Raw genomic sequence first — 19431 nt, forward strand, 5'->3', positions numbered from 1 at the left:
TGATGTATTGTTACCACTGATGATCCATAGGGTAATTTATGTTGTTATCATTCCATTTTGTAAAGTAATAGCTATAACTGTAGTTCCTGGTTCTTATGAATGAAAGACAATTTTTAATTAAGTGCCGACTATGTACCAAGTACAAAGCTTAGTACTTTATAAATATTATTTCATTTGATTTTCACTACTTTGTACTTTATAAATATTATTTCATTTGATTTTCACTGTAACCTTGAAAGTTAAGTACTATATTACTCCCTATTTTACAGCTGAGGAAACTGAAGCAAGCCAAAGTTAAGTAACTAAGTAACACAGCTCATAAGTTTCTGATGTCATGTTTCAATGACCCTATGCCTACTGTTCTGTGCACTGTGTCACCTGGCTGCTTCTGAGTAAGAATGGAAAAGAAGGCTGTAAATACATTACCATATATTTTAGAATGATCCTTTCTTTAAATAATGTTTTGCTTTCCAATATTCTTTTTTCTCTCAGTTCACAGATAACTGATTGACACAAGTTGCCTAGACTTGACTATCAACTTTGTGTTTTTACTACCTCAGAGAGGTAAGGAAGATTTAAATAAATACTTCCTGCAAGCCAAAATTGAAGTTTCAATCTGGAATAAACACAAATGCTCAGAAAGAAACCACTATTCTTTACTAGGAGTCTAATTAAATTGACTCCATTTGGATTTGGGAGAGGCCTACATAATTTTAGCACTGGACAACTACAGAACTTGTCATCATTAATGAATAAGATTGACTCTGTAACAGACTGAGATACTCCAATAGGACAGAACCAGTTCTGAGGACCAGAATTTCTTAAGTGAAATAGCTATGGGTCACAAATGGTGAACTCATTCATCAAAATTGTCCAGACAGATCAAAAAAACCAAGATTTCTTTTTTCTGACCTCTGGTCCTGGAATTATGCTTAGAAGTTCATAAGTTAGGGTAACTACTCACAATGGTCCTTTTATAGCTAAGATCCCATGAAGAGATTTTTGAGTCATGGCTCAGAACCAAAGTAATTCATCATGATGTGTCGGATCTAACATTCATTAGAGGAACCTTGCTGATTCTTAGTAAGTGATCCTGGGAAAACACTAGGTATCTGGTATGAAATAGGGAACTTGTACATTTTTCATCACAAGGCAGTGGGGTTAAGTAACTTGTCCAAGGTCACATAATTAGGTAATTATTAAGTGTCTAAGGCCAAATTTGAACTCCAGTCCTCCTGACTCTACTGTACTGCTGACACTGTACTACTAGCTGGCCCCAGTTATATACTTTTTAAACTTTAATAACCATCCAGTTGGAGTATGCAAAGACCAAATTCAAAATGAGAATGCAGTTGCTATACTTAATAAGATTTGATGTATTCAATAAATAATAGCAAGTACACTCTGCAAGTGAGACTTATAGTTGTGTTGTAGCAATTCTTTATAGATTCAGTATAATAATTCTGTAATAGCTATGACTAAAGGGACCAGACTACTGTTTAGCTAGAAAAGCAAAATAATGTCACTTTTAAGTACCAATTGCCTTTAAAATGAATCATCTTGATCCCAGATAGCTTTATTAAACTGTCAAGCCTCTAGATGCCACATAAAAAAATAGAGCACTGGCATCTCAAGTGTATTTGAACATTGGATCTTGTCTCTACCTGCTACATAGTTTTCTGTACCCTAATTCAAGGCGATATTCTCTAGTCTACTAGTCACTTGACATACTATTATATGTGAGGGAATGAGAGAGTAAGGGTGAGGGAGGAGAGGGGGAGAGAGGGAGAGAGAGAGAGAGAGAGAGAGAGAGAGAGAGAGAGAGAGAGAGAGAGAGAGAGAAAATGAATATTCCAGCATTCCAGCATCTTTGGTAATTTTCTGTAGAAAGTGTATGGAAATCTTGATTTTTTTACTTTTTTCCCTTCCTGGTATCATGAAAATTTTTTTTTCCTTTGTACTGTGGCTTTGAAATTTAGTTATGATATACATACATAATGGTGGACACTAGGGACCAGCACATGTACAAAGAGATCACTAGTCTATACATTGAAGGGTACACAAGTTAATATCTATACAAGAGGAAGGGATGGTTTCTGAACTGGTCAAAGGAGGGAAGAATCATTCAAGAGGAAAATAGTGAAAGGACAAAAGTAGTTGAAGGGAGAATAAGAGGGAACAATTTAGGGAAGGATTAGTCCTAAGCAAAGTAAACTCTAATGATGTAAAAAAATCTTTACAATTCTTTTTGAAGTAGTATGGAATGAGAAGCTGAGGGATTATCTGAGGGATAAATTGTAGAATGGATGAACATTATAGTATATAAATATAATGGTATGCTATAATTTCAAATTCTTCTCTGCATAATGACTAACCAGGATTCCAGAAGACTAATGATAAAACATGCTTCCTACATCTTGATGAAGAGGTGAAAGACTCAGGAGAATGACACAATTTTTTTTTGGTGGAGGGTGAGGGAGGTATGGTCAATATGGAAATTTGTTTTAGTTTATACATTCTTTTTGGCAAGGCAATGGGGTTAAGTGGCTTGCCCAAGGCCACACAGCTTGGTAATTATTAAGTGTCTGAGCCCGGATTTGAACCCAGGTACTCCTGACTCCAGGACTGGTGTTTTATCCACTGCACCACCTAGCCACCCCTAAAAACTATACATTTTTAAAAGAGGTTTTTTTCTCATGGTCTCAGTTAGAATATGGTGAGAAGGTGAAAATATGTACTGATTAAAAAAAATATTTTTTAAAATCCACCAGAAAAATGGACAAAACCCACATAGATTGAGAAATCTTGGATGTGTTATGATCTGTATAGTGAGCACCTACATCAGTGAGATCATAGATTCATGGAAATATTGAAGTTTCTGAAAACTTTTCTTTCAATAATTTACTTATACTTAGGTTCAATCCTATGCTCTTTACTATAGATTGATAACATGCTTGTTAGAGAAGTAAGCTTCGAAAGTCTGAAATTCCTAGGTTCTCCCCTTCCTATGAATATTTGTCATAGCTATTTGTACTTATGCCATCTTTATAAAATGCCATATTTGTGAATGAACATAATTGTTAAACCATTATCTATTTGCAATAAAAAAAATCCAAGTTAAATAGGTCATAATTTTTCTTAAAAGTCTACAATTTCGGGGCATTTAGGTGGCCCAGTGGATAGAGCCCCAGACCTGGAGTCAGGACCTGAATTTAAATCCAAATTCATACACTTAACCTTGGGCTGTATAACCTTGGGCAAGTCACTCAACCCCATTGCCTTAAATAAAAAAAAAAATAATAAGTTCTACAACCTATTTAAAAATTTTCAAATATTAAATCCCTAGCTATTTCAAATTTTTATCTTTTGTTTAGAAGATTGAATCCATTTACTGTTCTTTGATTTAGTTCCTCCAATTTCTCCATTGTAAGGAAATAATTTAAGAACAGGAACTTTTCTTGATTCCCCATTGTAATTCTTGTCACAGAGGAGATTTCAGTGTAGAGAGAAGGTAGTGGGTTACTCCAAAATGACTGATAACATCCATCAATAAAACTTAATTTAAAAAATAAAATCACCAGTAAAAGATTTTAAGAGATCAAATTCACTTTTATACCACAATTGATCAAGTATATCCAGATTATTTAGTCAGTTCTCTACTTTTGGTCTGTTGTGTTTTTGTTTGATTTTGGTCTGGGTATGTTCTTTTGTCAAATGAAAACTAAAGTATTCATACTTATTGGATGCTTGCATGGAATGGGACATAACCATCCCTAAGTATCTATCTGGTAGATCAAGGAACCCCTTACTCCAAGTCCAGTACATTTTCCACTCTATAGGATGTCCTGAAAGTGTTATAATTTCCTTTTTTCAATATTTTGTTTTAAAATTTTTTTGTAAATAGTATTTATTTTTTCCAATTGCATATAAAGATAGTTTTCATCATTTTCAAAAGATTTTTGAGTTCCCAATTTTTCTTCTTTCTGCCATCCCTTCTCTTCCCCTTCCCCAAGATAGCAAACATGTTAAATGTTGTAAAAGAAGAAACATACAAAGGAGGAAAACCATGAAAATAAAAAAAATGGAAATAGTGTGCTTTGATCTGCATCAGTTCTTTCTCTGAAAGTAGACATTTTCTATCATGAGTCTTTTGAACTGTCTTGTATCATTGTATTCTTGAGCACAGCCAAGTCAATCACAGTAGATTATCGTACAATGGTGCTATTACTGTATAGGGTGTTCTCTTAGTTCTGTTCACTTCACTTAGCACCAGTTCATGTAAGTCTTTCTTAGTTTTTATAAAATCATCCTGCTTGTCATTTCTTATTGCACAATAGTATTCCATTACATTCATATACACCAGCTTGTTCAGTCATTCTCCAATTGATAGGAATTCCCTCAATTTCTAATTTTTTGTTACCACAAAAAGAGCTATTATTATTTTTCTAATTTAAATCCTTTTCCCTTTTTAAGGATATCTTTGGAATACAGAACTAGTAGTAATATTGCTGATCAAAGGGTACACAGTTTGATTCCCCTTTGCATATACTTCTTCCAAATTGGACTGCAGAATGGTTGGATCAGTTTGCAGCTCCATCAATAATGCATTAATGTTCCAATTTTCCCACAACCTCTACAACATTTATCATTTTCCTTTTTCTATCATATTATACAATCTGGTGGGGTTCATGGTACCTTAGCTTGCGTTTTTCTAATCAATAATGACTTAGAGCATTTTTATATAACTATAGATAACTGATTTTTTTTGTCTGAAAATTGCCTGTTCATAATCCTTTGACCATTTATTAACTGGGGAAAAGTTATATTCTTATAAATTTGACTCAGTTCTCTATATTATACTTTGAGAAATGAAGTTTTATCAGAAGTAATGTAAAAATTATTTCCCAATTTTTTGCTTCCCTTATAATCTTGATTGTATTGGCTTTGTGAAAAACCTTTTAAATGTAATCAGAATTCTCCATTTTGCACTTCATAATGTTCTTTTTCTCTTGTTTGGTCATAAATTCTTCCCTTTTCCATAGATCTGATAGATAAAACTATTTCTTGTTCTCCTAATTTTCTTATGGTATCACTATTGTATGCATCAATTATGTATTTTGGTATCTCCAAAACAGTGTGAGATGTTGGTCTATACCTCGTTTCTGTCATACTATTTTCCAATTTTCCCAGCAGTTTTCGTCAAATAGTGAGTTCTTATCTCAGAAGCTTTGGGTCTTAATGCGGTTTCGAGAAATTGTGGCTACAACTTAACACCTTTATATAGTATTCTAGGGTTAAGTCCGTACTTGTTTGAATTTGTTTGTTCTTAGTACCATTATAGCGATGTTCAATTTAACTTTGTATACGTGGCATTAACCTGAGGGGTTGTGTCAAAAAAAAAATGAAGTGGCCTTGGCTTAGTCACTGTTTGCTTCACTGTGTGGGATTTTTTAGTGTTTTTGCAAGGCAATGGGGTTCAGTGGCTTGCCCGAGGCCACTGAGGTCGAATTTGAACTCGGGTCCTCCTGGCTCCATCCACTAGCCGCCCCTTAACTGCGGGCTTTGAGAAGCGTCCTCTAGACCTCCCAGCCCCGCACGCGTAAAGGGTGGCGAGACCCCATCAAAGAGCCTTGGGTGGGATTCCCGTTCGCGCTCTGGGTGACCTTGAACGAGGCTCGGGCTCTGCCAATCAAAGCCAAGGGGTTGGCCCGGGCTCCTGTCAGGTTCAAAAGGAAGAAAAGTTTTCTCCCGACTTGAAAAGCACGCTGTCAACTCTTCTCCTCTAGAGGGCGCCCGCCGGCGAGCAGAGGCCTTGCCCCGCCCAGGCGGAGGCTTCGCACGAGGGCAGTTGCCCCGACGCGCATGCGTCAGCTCTGCCCCCGCCCCTCCCCTCCGTCCCGATCCCCCCGACTAAGATTGATGTCTGTTTCCCATCGGCCGATTCGTTAGCAGTCTGCCCTTTCTTTTTTTAATTCTTCGTCCAGCATCCTTCCCGGAGCTGCGGCCGCGGCCGCGGCGGGGCGCCCCCTTCGCTCGCCGGCCCCTCCGCCCTGCCGGGCACCGGGAGCGGCGGAGGGCGGCCGTCGTCGAAAGTGCCGACGCCATCTCCGGCCTCGACCTCGACCCGGTGGGAAGGATCAAGATGGCGTGTCTGCTGGAGACCCCAATCCGCATGAGCGTCCTTTCGGTGAGTGAGCCGCGGCGGCCGCCCGGGGCGTGGAGGCCGGGGGCGCTCCGCCGCCTCCGGGGCGCGGCCAAGTTTCCCGGCGGTTCCCGCGGCTCCGCCTGGTCCGCGGGGGCGGGGGGGCGTGTGAGGGGCCCCCTCCCCGGCGGCCGGGCTCCGGGGGTGCTCGGGGCATCGGGGCCGGGGGGCGGCGCCGGGGCCCGAGCTCGGCCCCCTCCTCGCGGATCCCCCCGCCCGAGTCCCGGGGGGCGCGGCACGCCGTGGGGGGCGGGGGCTCCCGCCGCGAGCCCCGGAGAAGCGAGCGCGCCGGCTGCCCCCGTTATCCGGAGCCGCCCCGGGGTCCTCCCGGGAGCGGGGCAGCGGGGGCAGCGGGGGCAGCGGGGCAGCGGGGGGCAGCGGGGGCAGCGGGGGCAGCGGGGGCAGCGGGGGCAGCGGGGCAGCGCGGGCAGCGGGGGCCAGCGGGGGCAGCGGGGCAGCGGGGGCAGCGGGGCAGCGGGGGCAGCAGGGGGCAGCGGGGCAGCGCGGGCAGCGGGGGCAGCGGGGCAGCGGGGGCAGCGGGGCAGCGGGGCAGCGCGGGCAGCGGGGGCAGCGGGGCAGCCGGGGGCAGGGCGCCCCCGGGAAGCGGCGGGGCCGGAGCTGTCCAAAAGCGGCGCCGGGCCGGGCGGGTCGGAGCCCCAGGGCCCTCGCGTTTCCTTTATTCCGGTGCTTTTCTTTCCACCTCTTGATGCCCTTGGCCATGGGAGATGCCGCCCGAGCAGATGGGCCACTGAGCCCCTTTCTGCCCGAAGTGGAGGCTCCAGGTGGGCCCGGCCGGGCCCGGCCCGCCCCCTCAGCAGCGCATATTTTGGGAGGATTTTGCACCGAACACCTCGGACCTTTTCTTGTCCACTCCAGATCCAACAGGCTCCATTGACAATGCCGGTGTTGACGCTGGAGCCCGGCTCCCCCTGAGCTGTCCATCCATTCCTCATCCTGTCTTACTTATCAAACTCAACACAAAGGTCCCAGAACACGTTCGTTCTCACCCTGATTAGATTTGGGCCGTAGCCCACGCTGACACAAAAGAATATTTTTGGAGTATAGAATGGTAGTTTCAGTAAAGATTTATGAAGCAACTACTGCTGCATGCACAGTGCCGTGCTAGAGGTCAGGAAGTTAGGAAGTCTGCCTCCTAGTTGGCCTAGGGTAGTGGATGGAGCACCGGCCTTGGAATCTGGAGGACCGGAGTTGGAGTCCAGCCTCAGATGCGCACTTACTAGCTGTGTGACCTCGGTCCAGTCATTTAACTCTGCCTCTGATCTAGGGCTATCTCCAGTCATCCTGATCCATATCTGACCACTGAACTTTACCCTGCTCTGGAGGAGAAAGAGAGGCTGGTCACTCACATTGAATTCATGATCTTGTCGTGACATCACTCTGATGTCATGGTCTTCTTCAATAATGAAAGACAAACATCCTCTTTTCAAGTCTAGTTTAGATATGACCTCTGCCCCATGAAGTTTACAATTCAGTTGGCTACTACAGTCATTCCATACTTTTAAATAAACTTCTTTAGTACTATCAATCATGCATCTCTCTTAATTCTCAAATATTTATCTGCAGTGAAAAGCAGTTATTTTTCACTTTGTCCTGTCTTCAGGGGCTACCTCCTAGTTCATATTATGATAATCATTCAGTAGAACCAACTGGATGTTTAAAACCCTTTATCTTCTGAGGTACAGCCATGGAGTTGTCACTTTTGGAGATAAGGTTTCATAGTTCTGTGGGTCCAGAACTTCATCTCACTCACAGTTGATTGGTGTCTGAGATAATTGGCTTATATTGTCCAATACAGATGTGATCCAGAATAACAATTTATTAAATTTGTTGATACATTATTTAAGTGACTGAAAGTCACTCTGTTGACTTTTTTGTTTTTAGTACTAAGTGAGGTAGCTGGGATAGATAGCATGTCAACTATTTTCTTTTTCTCCTTCCACTGCTTGTTTTTTCTTTTTTCTTTTTGTAATCAGTAGGTAGATTGACAAGCATTGCATCAAAGAGAAAGTTGGATTTGCAGTAAAAGATTCTCCCCTATACTTTCTCTTTTACAGAATTTATCTATTCCACTGGCTTTAATTATCACTTCCTCTACAGATGAAAATTCTCTATTCCTAACACATAAGGATTTTCCTGAAATGCAAAATCACACCTCCAGCTTCTTGTTGAACACATATTACTTTCATTTTTTTAGGGTTTTTTTTTGTTTGGTTTTTTTTTTGGAAGGCAATGGGATTAAGTTGCTTGGCCAAGGCCTCACAGCTAGGTAATTATTAAGTGTCTGAGGCTGGATTTGAACTAAGGTACTCCTGACTCCAGGACTGGTGCTCTATCCACTGCGCCACCTAGCCGCCCCTCTGGACACATATTGCTTGGGAGTTTTGCTATAGACTCATATTAAACATATGAATAAAGTACTATATACTTTTTTACTATAAATATTTTATTTGTTTTTCCAACTATATACATTGGTAGGTTTTTTTTGCAAGGTTTTGAGTTTTAAAATTTTTCTTCTTCCTACCTCCCTTATCTCCCCCCTCCCCTGACAGAAAGCAATCTGATACAGGCTTTACATTTGTAACATGCTAAATATAGATCAAAATTGAATGTGTTTGTTGTGAGAGAAGAATCAGATCTAAAAGGAAAAAAAAATTAGAACAAATGACACAATATATGACAAGTTTTAAAAATTGAAGATAATAAGCTTTGTTCTTCATTTAAACTCCACAATTCCTTCTCTGCTTATGGATGGTATTTTCCATCACAAGTCCCTAAAAGTTGTCTTTGATTATTGTATTACTTAAATGAACAAGTCGATCATGGTTAATCATCACCCCATATTATTGTTAATGTATATAATGATCTTCTGGTTCTGCTCATTTCACTTGGCATCAATTCATGCAAGTTGAAGTACTGTATAAATTTAAAGATAGGGACTGTACCTGCAATTTTGTTTATATAGGAAAAGAAATTGTTAGAATGTAAATGTCTTACAAGTAGTTATTGCTTCATTCTTTACATTTGTATCCCCAAGGTAGGTCAGCACCTTCTCTGCAACTTAGAACCTTAGAGTTATTTAAATTACCAGAAGTTTGAGTAACTTTCTTAGGGTTACATAGCTTAGGGTTACATACATAGTTGTATGTAGACATACAACTTGAACTCAGTCCTCCTGATTTCATGGCTCACTCTATCCACTATACCACTGATGCCTCTCATATAAACATAAGCTGCAATTATTCCTGATCTTCCCCACAGCTTGACCTAGTATAATATTTATTGCTTCTCACTTAAGAGTATTAATATCAATAGCCTCTTAACTGATGCCATTACCTTGCTGGTCTTTTGATTCTCTATCTCTCTAGATTAATTTTATCCCTAAACAACTTTGATTATATGACTCTTCCACTCAAAAAAATACCTTGGCTCCTCATTACCTATATGCCTATATGATAAATTCTTTTCTTTTTTTTTTTTTGTAAGGCAAATGGGGTTAAGTGGCTTGCCCAAGGCCATACAGCTAGGTAATCATTAGTGTCTGAGACCGGATTTGAACCCAGATACTCCTGACTCCAGGGCCAGTGCTTTATCCACTACGCCACCTAGCCGCCCCTATATGATAAATTCTAAACTACTTAACCTTGCACTGTGATACAGTGGAAAGAGCCCAGAACCTGGAAACATGGAAACTTAATTCATATCCTAACAACTTAATCTATATGGCTTTAAACAGATAACATAATTTCTCTGTGCCTCAGTATGTTCATCATTAAAATGAAGACATTGAATTAGATGACCTCTTGTGGACCTTTTCAGTTTTACTTATATGATTTGATGGTCAAGATATTTAGAATCTAGCATCAATTTTACCCTTTTAGCCTCTGCTGTTCATACAGAGAACCTCTACTTCAACTAAACTTCTGATCTATTCTATTTCTTGAATATATGTTGCAATTTCTTACCTCTCTTTTTGCTCACACAGAATGCCTCAGCTCTTTTTAAAGAGTTAGTACTCTATCTCTTTTTCTTTACTTGTACAAACCCCATTTATCTCTCAAAATTTATCTTAATTCCAGCCCTCTGGAGTCTTTCCTGGTTTATGAGAAATTCTGTTAATTTTACACTCATTAATTGCTGTCTTATTATTTATTGTTTTTAATAGCTATATGCCTTGTCTTCCCACCTTGATTATAAACTGAGAGGTTTAATTAATTAATAGGTTTATTCATAAACTAATTGGTTTAACTCTGGAATATACTTCTCTTTTGACCTAGAATTCTTTTCTTTTTCCAAGATAATGTTAGAAGCATATAGATGAATTATTACTATCTAGTTTAGTTTAGTTTTATTTTTCTAGGTAGTCTGACAACTATTTCCTTTTTCTCCTCCCACTGCCTATTTTTTTAAACAAACATGAAGATATGATTTCTGTACAACTTTGAATACTTTCCTGTAACACCAAGTGTGTCAATTGATGCAAAAATTTATAATTTTACTTGAAAATAAACATTTTCATTCTATTTTTCTTTGTTTCATGGATTTAAAAAGATCAGTGGCTGAAGTATAATCCTTATAGGTACTCTTAAATTCTAGTCCTTCTGCTGTTAATAATGCTAGATTATATCATCCTATTTGGCTACAGCTTCACATTTAACTCGTGTCTGTTGCAACTTGATTCTTAGAACTTTTTATATAATCATAAAAACTCAGTTATCTTTTTTTTTTAAGGTTTTTGCAAGGCAATGGGGTTAAGTGGCTTGCTGTAGGCCACACAGCTAGGTAATTAAGTATCTGAGGCTGGATTTGAACTCAGGTACTCCTGACTCCAGGTGCTCTATCTACTGTGCCACCTAGCTGCCCCTATCCTTGTTTTTTTTTGGGTTTTTTTTTTAGGTTTTTACAAGACAAACAGGGTTAAGTGGCTTGCCCAAGGCCACACAGCTAGGTAATTATTAAGTGTCTGAGACCGGATTTGAACCCAGGTACTCCTGACTCCAGGGCCGGTGCTTTATCCACTATGCCACCTAGCTGCCCCTATACTTGTTTTTAATAACAAAATAATAAACCACTGGATTGCATGTTCTAAAGATTCAATGAACACATTTAAAGTAGTTTGTCATTAACTTACTATAAAGAGCCAACTATCCAAAGTATATCAAATGTTGTACCAAAATAAATCAATACTACTGGACTTAAGACTTATTATTGGTCTGAAGAGAATAGGAAGTGCAGTAGTGATGTCATTTCGTATATGGGTCGTTTTGTTAGGTCTACAGCGCTACCTGAATTCAATATTTTAATACCGACAACTTTAAAATGGGGGAAAGGACTGGGAAGTCTCCCAGACTTACTTGGAGATCCTGCTGACTAAGCCCCTCAGATTAAATTTTAAAGAACTGAAGTTTATGATGATACTAAGGGTTATCAGTGATACTGGACTTAATCTAGCTTTCTTCTGATTTGCCGATAGACATGACCTGCCCTAACTTCTATAATGTTGCCAGTTTATGCCGCCATGACTTCAGGTTACAAGGTATAGTGCTATTTGTTTAAGTAGTTTCTTTTCTTCTATAATCTGTAAAACACTTGCCATTATTGAACACTGGTTATTCAATGTTTCAGTTATTCTCCTATGTTCTAATTAGTTATTACATATATTTAAAATAACACGTACACATTTATTGAAAAAAAATTGGTGTTTTCCTTCTGGCATATTCGGAACATAAGTTTTTTTAGTTCAGTAACCTCTTCCCCTTCACCTCTCTCCACTCCATTTGTAATTCAGCAAAAAGTATCTAGGAACTAATAAGACATGTATACTTAGCATATTTTTCTTATTTGGAAAATGAAAATGTAATGCAAATTTTTGTTTAGTTTTATGATGTTTAAACATTGGAAAAAAATCAAATGTTTCAGCAATAAATTATGTTTAATATATAAACTTTTTTGTATTTGCTACATAAGAGTTGTTAAATATAAATACCTCTGGTCTTTGATGGATACTGAATTTAGTTTCTTATATCTGATATTTAATAGATAATAAATTTAGTTTGTATCATATTTACAAAAATATCACACATCAGTATTTCAGATATAATTTTATTAGTGGGGATATTTCCTTCATTGTAAACTTCTTTTCCTTCCAATTCCCCAACTTAGAATTTCTTAGAGAATTGCTGTAACTGACAATTCATCACCCTGTTGCCAAACTGACGTTGAAATTCTTAGAAACATAGTTATGACAATAGGTGTACAGACAAGTAACTGATGCTGAAAGACAGGAAAAAAATAAAATCATAAAATTTTATAAAATTTCATAAAATTCATAAAAGTTCATAAAATCAGCAAGGAACTTGTATTCTGCTTAAATATAGTCCTTTCCATTCAAAGTCATCTTTACAATTAGGCATTAAAGTAGGCTCTGTAATTGGAGTAGGGCCCCTAAGTGCAAAAGAATCTCAATGGTCTAAACAAGTCTGTTTTGTATAAAACTTGAGGGGAGGAATTATACTCTTAGTCAAGAGACAATTAAATTGATGATGAAAATAACAGAACATCTTTACCACAATGATGCTTTGTTAGAACATAGAATGGAAAGGTAATTTGGAATCATTATAGAGGATCTTGAATGCTAGACTAAGGAATTTGGTTTTCATTGTGTTTTATTTGGTCTAAAAAAGACTCAAACCATGGAATCCTGGTGTTCTGGGACATCTGAATAGAGATTCTATGAGAAATTTGACTTTTTAATTTATGCTACCTTTGTTTTTAAGAATTCCAAAATTTTCTTATCTGACAATACTATTGATTTTTCACCTCTCCCCTCTGCCTTCCATTGCAAAACCCTACCATTTGTCCATCTCATGACCTCCAAGTCCTTGACCCCCTCAATTCTCTCCCTGACCATCTTTCCCTGTAATAACCATTTTCTTTTTTCCCTATCTTGACCCCATGGTGAACCAGTACAACTCTGTACTACTCTCTCTTGGACAGTTCTATACAGCAACTGCTGAATGAAGGTGGAAAAAACCAACAATTTTGATTAGCTATACCATAAATTTATATTATATGACCTCAGTGGACCCTTACTACTGCTACTTGGCAATTGTGCTATCCTTCCTTTGTCAGCTCACTATCCCACTCTTCACACTATTGTCTTACAAATCTTTTCATCCCTCCTCTAACCTCCCCTGACTCCTCCTCCTCCTCCTCCTCCTCCCATCCTCTCAATGGAGATCCTTATCTCATTCTTTTTCAGAAAAAATAGAGATTATTTGCCATAAACTCCATAATTATAGCTCCTACCTCCTAGAGTTGTTGTGAGGATCAAATAAGATAATTATTGTAAAGTGCTTGATTATCACAGTGCCTGGCCCACAATACCACTATGTAAATGATAGTTATTGTTATTATTATCAGGCTTCTGGGTTTGTGAGTAGAAATTCCAATGTTTAGAGTCCTCTACAGTGTTATCCTCTATAATGTATAAAATATTTTCCTGGTTCTGCTTGTTTCACCATGTATTAATTCATCAAGAGCTTTCCAGGTTTCTCTGAGTCTATCATATTCATGAATTTTTTTCCCCTCTCTCTAGAGCTACTGGGGAGAATTAGCTTTTTTATCTTGAGTTCACTTGAGTGAAAACACTAGTAACAAGATTGAAAAAAAGTGTGCTGAAGTTAGTCAGAATTTGGAAGTGAATTCCAAATATTTGTTCTAATACTTGGACTGTTAAAAAAAAAAGGCATAGAGATTCAGTGTCTTTTAGAGTGAGAAAGATGGGAATGTAAAAAGTTGAGAATGAAACTCCTGTGGCTTTAAACAATTGAGGGATTTGTTAGCACTTTCCCTCTTGAATCATTTAGTATCAGTAGTATTTTCTTTCAAACATGTTCTATTTTATGGTGTTGACTGTCCAACATTTTGTCTATTGGATATTTCAAACTGAATGTCTTAGAGATATCTTCAACTCATTTTTTCCATAATTCCACTCTTTTTCCCTAATATGCCAGGTTTAAAGACTTGGCATTATCCTTGTATTCTCTCATCTCAAATGTTCAATTCAACAAATCTTGTTCTACTTTAATGAGATTTCTTGCAACTACCTCCCCTCTCTAATTGCAAACCTGGTATCTCAATTCAGTCAGTTACTCTTCACCTCCCTCTCTTCTAGATTACTGGAAGAGCCTCCTAAATGGACTCCTTGCCCCACCCCATTCTACCCTACTGCTGCTAGAGTAATTTTACTTAAGCACCTATTTGACCATGTCACTACCCAATTCAATCAAATTCTGTGACTTCTTATTGCATCTAGGACATTTTTTTTAAAGAGCCCAGTAGAACCTAGCCCTAACATCTTTGTAGCTTCATTGATCATCACCTCTCTCCCCCACCTGTGCTTCTATCCAGCTCTTCTGTCTCTATTCTGTTCCTTCCTCATAATACCTTAGCTCCTCTTTCCTTACCTTTGCACAGGCTGTCCCCTCAGAATAGGGGGACATCATCATCAAGCACATCTACATGCAGTCTTTTCCTGATTTTCCCTAAATTGCAAGTGCTCTCTCAAATCAGATAAATGCTTATTCTCTTCTACCTCTCCCCATACTACTTAGTACTTAACTGTTTTATATACATTTGTATTTATTAACTGGTTATTTATACTTTGTATTTTTTATATGTAGTTATTTCTTTTGCTAGGTCATGAGCTGTTTCTTTTGCTAGGTCATGAGCTGTGGCAGGTAGAGATCTTTTCATTCTTTGTACATAAAACTATGCTTGGTACATAATAGGTTTTTTATGAATACTTGTTGATGGATTGAATAATACTTGATGTACTTAACCTTGAGTTTTGTTCAGTGTTGAACATATGAAATAATGTATGTAAAATATTTTGTAAATTTTAAATTGTTATTTCTGTATCATTTGCTGTCAGCAAAGGCAATGTCTTATGCTTAAACTCAACCCTTGATATTGAATAATTAAAAGAACTTCATTGCCATAAACATCAATCAACTCAGCTCCCAGTAAAGTTTTATAGACTATGCTAACTTAAGTACTCACTCTTCAACTAGAAGGAAATCTACCTTATTACTTACTCAATACCATCCCCCATTCAAGACTTAGCTTAAGTTGATTATAAAAAAACTTTCTTTGATTAACCACCTAGTGTGATTAAGGTACCTAGTAGGACATTTCTTGGGGCATGCTTCCCCATGACTTGGTTCTGACCTCTAGCCATGGCTTTCCTATTACCCCAGACCCTGTCAGCTGCAGGAATGATTTGCCCAGTTCCTGTCTACTCTAGATGAGAGGGCATAAAAAAGCCCTAGTACTGGTGTTCCAAATGAATGGCATTATTGATGAGTAAAAATCACAGAATCAGTAAATAGTCCAATAGCGCTCTATTCCTTATTTTTTTATTCTTTAAATTTAATATTTATTTATTCTCATTCTGTACAAATAATGTTTTTTATACATTAATAAAATATTCTTGTTTAAGAGTAAACAAAATACCCCCTCCCCCCAAAAAATATAGGCTCGCTTGCGATAAAGGAGAGAGAAAAAAATTAAAATTAAAAAAATAATGGTAATAATTGTAGGTATGGCCAAGTGGCGCAGTGGACGGAGCACCGGCCCTGGAGCCAGGAGCACCCAAGCCCACATCCAGCCCCATACACCCAACAGTCATCCAGCTGTGTGACATGCAAGCCATGCCAACCCCACTGCCCTGCAAAAACCAAAAAAAGAAAAAAAGACCCAAAATAAAATAAAATAGTAATAATAGTAGGGGTGGCTGGGTGGTGGATAGAGCACTGGCCCTTGAGTCAGGAGCACCCGGGTCCAAATCTGGCCTCAGACACCCAACGATCACCCTGCTATGCGTTCCCCCCCCCCCCCCCCCGCAGGCCACCCAGCCCCATTTGCCCTGTACCCCCCAATAATAATAATAGTAATTATAATAATAATAATAATAAATGTGCTTCAGTCTGTGTTCCAACACCACCAACTCTGTCACGGGTAGATCACATTCTTTTTTTTAAATTATTTAATATTTATTCTCATTTTGTACAAATAATGTATTTTTATACATTAATAGAATATTCTTGTTTAAGAGTAAATGAAATAACCCCCCACCACCACCACCATGAATATAGACTGGCTTGAGCGATAAAGTAAAGGGGAGAGAAAAAATATTAAAATAAAAAAATAGTAATAATAGTAATAAGATCAAACCTTATGTTCAGCTCTGGTCATTCTGTCTTCATTTTCTTGTTTTTCCTCCATCTCTCTCATTTCTTTTCCCAGTTTTTCTTCTAACTCCCTCATTTGATTTTCAAAGTCTTTTTTGAGCTCTGTCATAGCCGGAGCCCAATGTGTTCAGAGCCCCAGAGTCCTGTTCCAGGGACAGAGCTAGCTCCCAGTCTCTTCACTCCCCTCCCTAGGTTCAATGGGTTCATGCCCTGGGGGCTCCTGCTTACCAGCTCCGCCTGCTTCTGTTCCTGGATCTGGGCTGCCTTGGCCATGCTTCTGGCTGTGTGCCCTGGGGGCTGGGCTTCACTGCCCTCTCTGGCAGAGGTCCCCTACTGTTCCCCCAAGTTGTGCCTGGTGCTCCCCTGGCATAGGTCAGGAAACTCCCCCACTGCTGTGTGCTGCGGCTCCCAGTGCCCTGGGGCTGCCTCCCAGAGGCTGAAGTTCTTTTCACTCTGGCGGGCCACCCCTCTGACAGGCCACCCCCTAAGCCTGAGGAGCAGAGCCTTTCTGCTCTTTTCCAGGTTACCTTGAGTAGGTAAACTGCCTCCCTGGATCCCTCTGTGGGCTCTGTCTCTCGAAAATTTAGTTAGTCCTTAGCTTAGAAGTTGTATGAGAGAGCACCTAAGAGAGGATCCTCTCTTGTTGCCATCTTAGCTCCACCCCCTCTATTCCTTCCATTATATAGCTGTAATTTGAATTTTTATACAGAATCTAAAAGGAACAGGACCCTTTTATTCAAAATCAGATAAATTCAGTTCAGCAAACCTTCATTAAGCATTTACTATGCAGAATTCTGTGCTAGACACTCATAGTGTATATACCTGCACAATTACCTTTTTATCCTAACTAGGAGCACCTGAGCTCATCTCCTATGCCTATGCCATGATACTTTCATGTTCCAGACATTTGTGAATATTTACAAGAGATGCAACATCTGTAGTGGAGAAAGCACTGCCCTTGGAGGTCAGAAAGATGTAGTTTCATGGTAAGATTTATCAAATTATGATGAATAAAATCACTTCATCACAGTGAAACCTCAGTTTATTTGTAAAATGGGCATAATTATGTTATGTACTTTCTGGGGTTATTTTGAAAATCAAACTAAATGTAACTTTTAAACTATTAAAAATAAATGAAATGAAATAAAAATAAATCTTTTCATCAGAGTTGATGGCTTGAGGTGGCATCAAGTGTGGAAAGATCTGATTATTTATAGCTCAGGTGATATTTGTGTCCATGCCAGCAGGAACTAAGAATAACACAACCAGTTACCTAGACACAAAATAACATTTCTATAGACTATCATGGAGTGCATCAACTTATTTATCAAACATTAAGCATTAGACAATGCCTTACATATAGTAAGTACTTAAAAATACTCATTGAATTTAGAGTACAACAAGGAGTAGTAGTTCTAAGGAGCTTGGGAAAATACAAAATTAAAAAAAATTTAAATGTAACATACTTCTTCTGGCATGTTGAGGCACAGTGCTCATAATCCCTGCCCTGGGGAGGCTAAGACTAGTGGATCTCTCATTTTAGAAGTTCTTGTCTGCAGTGGGTTATATCAATCAGGTGTTCAAATTTGAGTGGGAGGTGGGAGGGAGCACTTGTTACCTAGGGAGAGGCAGACAGGCCCAGGGAAGAAATGAAGTAGGCTAAAAGTTTCTTTGCTCGAGTGTGCTTAAATTACACTCTGTTCTTTGGGATCACAAAGTTATTATTGGTTTTTGAAACACTGATGAGAGAAGTCCTTTATTTATTCATACCTTTTATTTTCAAACTTGAATTATTTTTTAAACAGATTTATTTTTCCATGGAATTCTAAAGCTTTTTTTTTTGCGTATGAGAACAAATGATTTCAGACTTTGAAATGCCTCTAAGTCTGACTTGCAAAAGCTGTCTTAAATTTGTTCTTTGAAAGATTATAGCTACCCTCTTTTTCTAGTGCAAAGAACTTCAAACCAAGGCGGTTACCTAATCAGTTGGAGAATGACTGAACCAGTGATGGTATGTGAAAGTAATGAAATATTATTGCATCATAGGAAATGTCAAGAGCTGATTTCAGATTGAAATGAATTGAATTAGAACAATTTGTAAAATAACATTGTACAGAGAAACAACTAGAGACTTAATCACTCTAATCCTTTCAATGACCAACCATAATTCTTGAGTATTTAATGAAACATGGTTCCTCTTTCCTGACAGGGGAACTCTAAACTGCAGAATGAGGTAAATGTTTTCAGATTTGACTAGTGTGTGGATTTGTTTTACTGGACTAGGCATATTCTACACACACACAAGGTGGCCCACAGTGGGTGGTGTAAGCATGATTAGGCCATAGTGATAGTTTTGTAGTATAATGTTATGTAACAAGCTGAGTTTTAATAAATATTAACTGTCATTGCTAAAAATATACTGGATGCAGTAAACCTGGTGGGGGTAGGTAAGGTAAGGTAAGGCAAGAAACTTACATATGGTGTCTTCCTGGAGTAACAGGATAATCCTCTGGCTATCTTTAAATGTTCCAAGAGCAGTTGTCTGGTGGATTCATTTATACTTTGTTTTTCTACAATGCAGAAATAAGATCAGTGGGTGGAAAATTTGGCTTTATAATTTGGGGGAAGGGAGAAGGAATAAGCATTGATATAATGCCTATTACATGCCAGGCACTATGCCAAAGGCATACAATTATTATCTCAATTGATCCTCTCTACAACCCTGGGAGGCAGGTGTTGTTGCTGTCTCCATTTTACAGTTGAAGAAACTGAGGCAGACAGAGGCTAAATGTATGCCTAGGGTACACAACTAAGAAGTGTCTGAGGTTGTATTTGAAGTTAATTCTTCCTGACTCCACACTAAAGAAGATCCCCTGTGCAGCCTCTAAATATGGAAAACTTTTCTACTTGTCAGAACTGTGGCAAAAATGAAATGAGTTACCAAGGAAAATATGCACT

General features: G+C 38.8%; 1 protein-coding gene across 7 annotated transcripts in view; it reads left to right on the forward strand.

Moving 5' to 3' along the window:
* Window positions 1–5911: 5911 nt before the first annotated feature.
* ARMC8 (armadillo repeat containing 8) overlaps window positions 5912–19431 on the forward strand; it is a 133504-nt gene continuing 119984 nt past the window's right edge. For 3 of the 7 annotated variants that reach the window (XM_074214853.1, XM_074214858.1, XM_074214859.1), the window contains exons 1-3: window positions 5914–6187; window positions 11694–11756; window positions 18423–18484. In XM_074214853.1, the coding sequence (XP_074070954.1) occupies window positions 11696–11756; window positions 18423–18484 (123 nt within the window). In that variant the 5' untranslated portion in view covers window positions 5914–6187; window positions 11694–11695. Of the gene's footprint in view, window positions 6188–11693; window positions 11757–17324; window positions 17460–18422; window positions 18485–19431 lie in introns of those variants that run through there. The other 4 variants (XM_074214856.1, XM_074214857.1, XM_074214855.1 and 1 more) reach the window with 4 other exon arrangements.

This window comes from Macrotis lagotis, chromosome 1 (genome assembly GCF_037893015.1).
Source record: "Macrotis lagotis isolate mMagLag1 chromosome 1, bilby.v1.9.chrom.fasta, whole genome shotgun sequence".
NCBI classification, from domain to species: domain Eukaryota; kingdom Metazoa; phylum Chordata; class Mammalia; order Peramelemorphia; family Peramelidae; genus Macrotis; species Macrotis lagotis.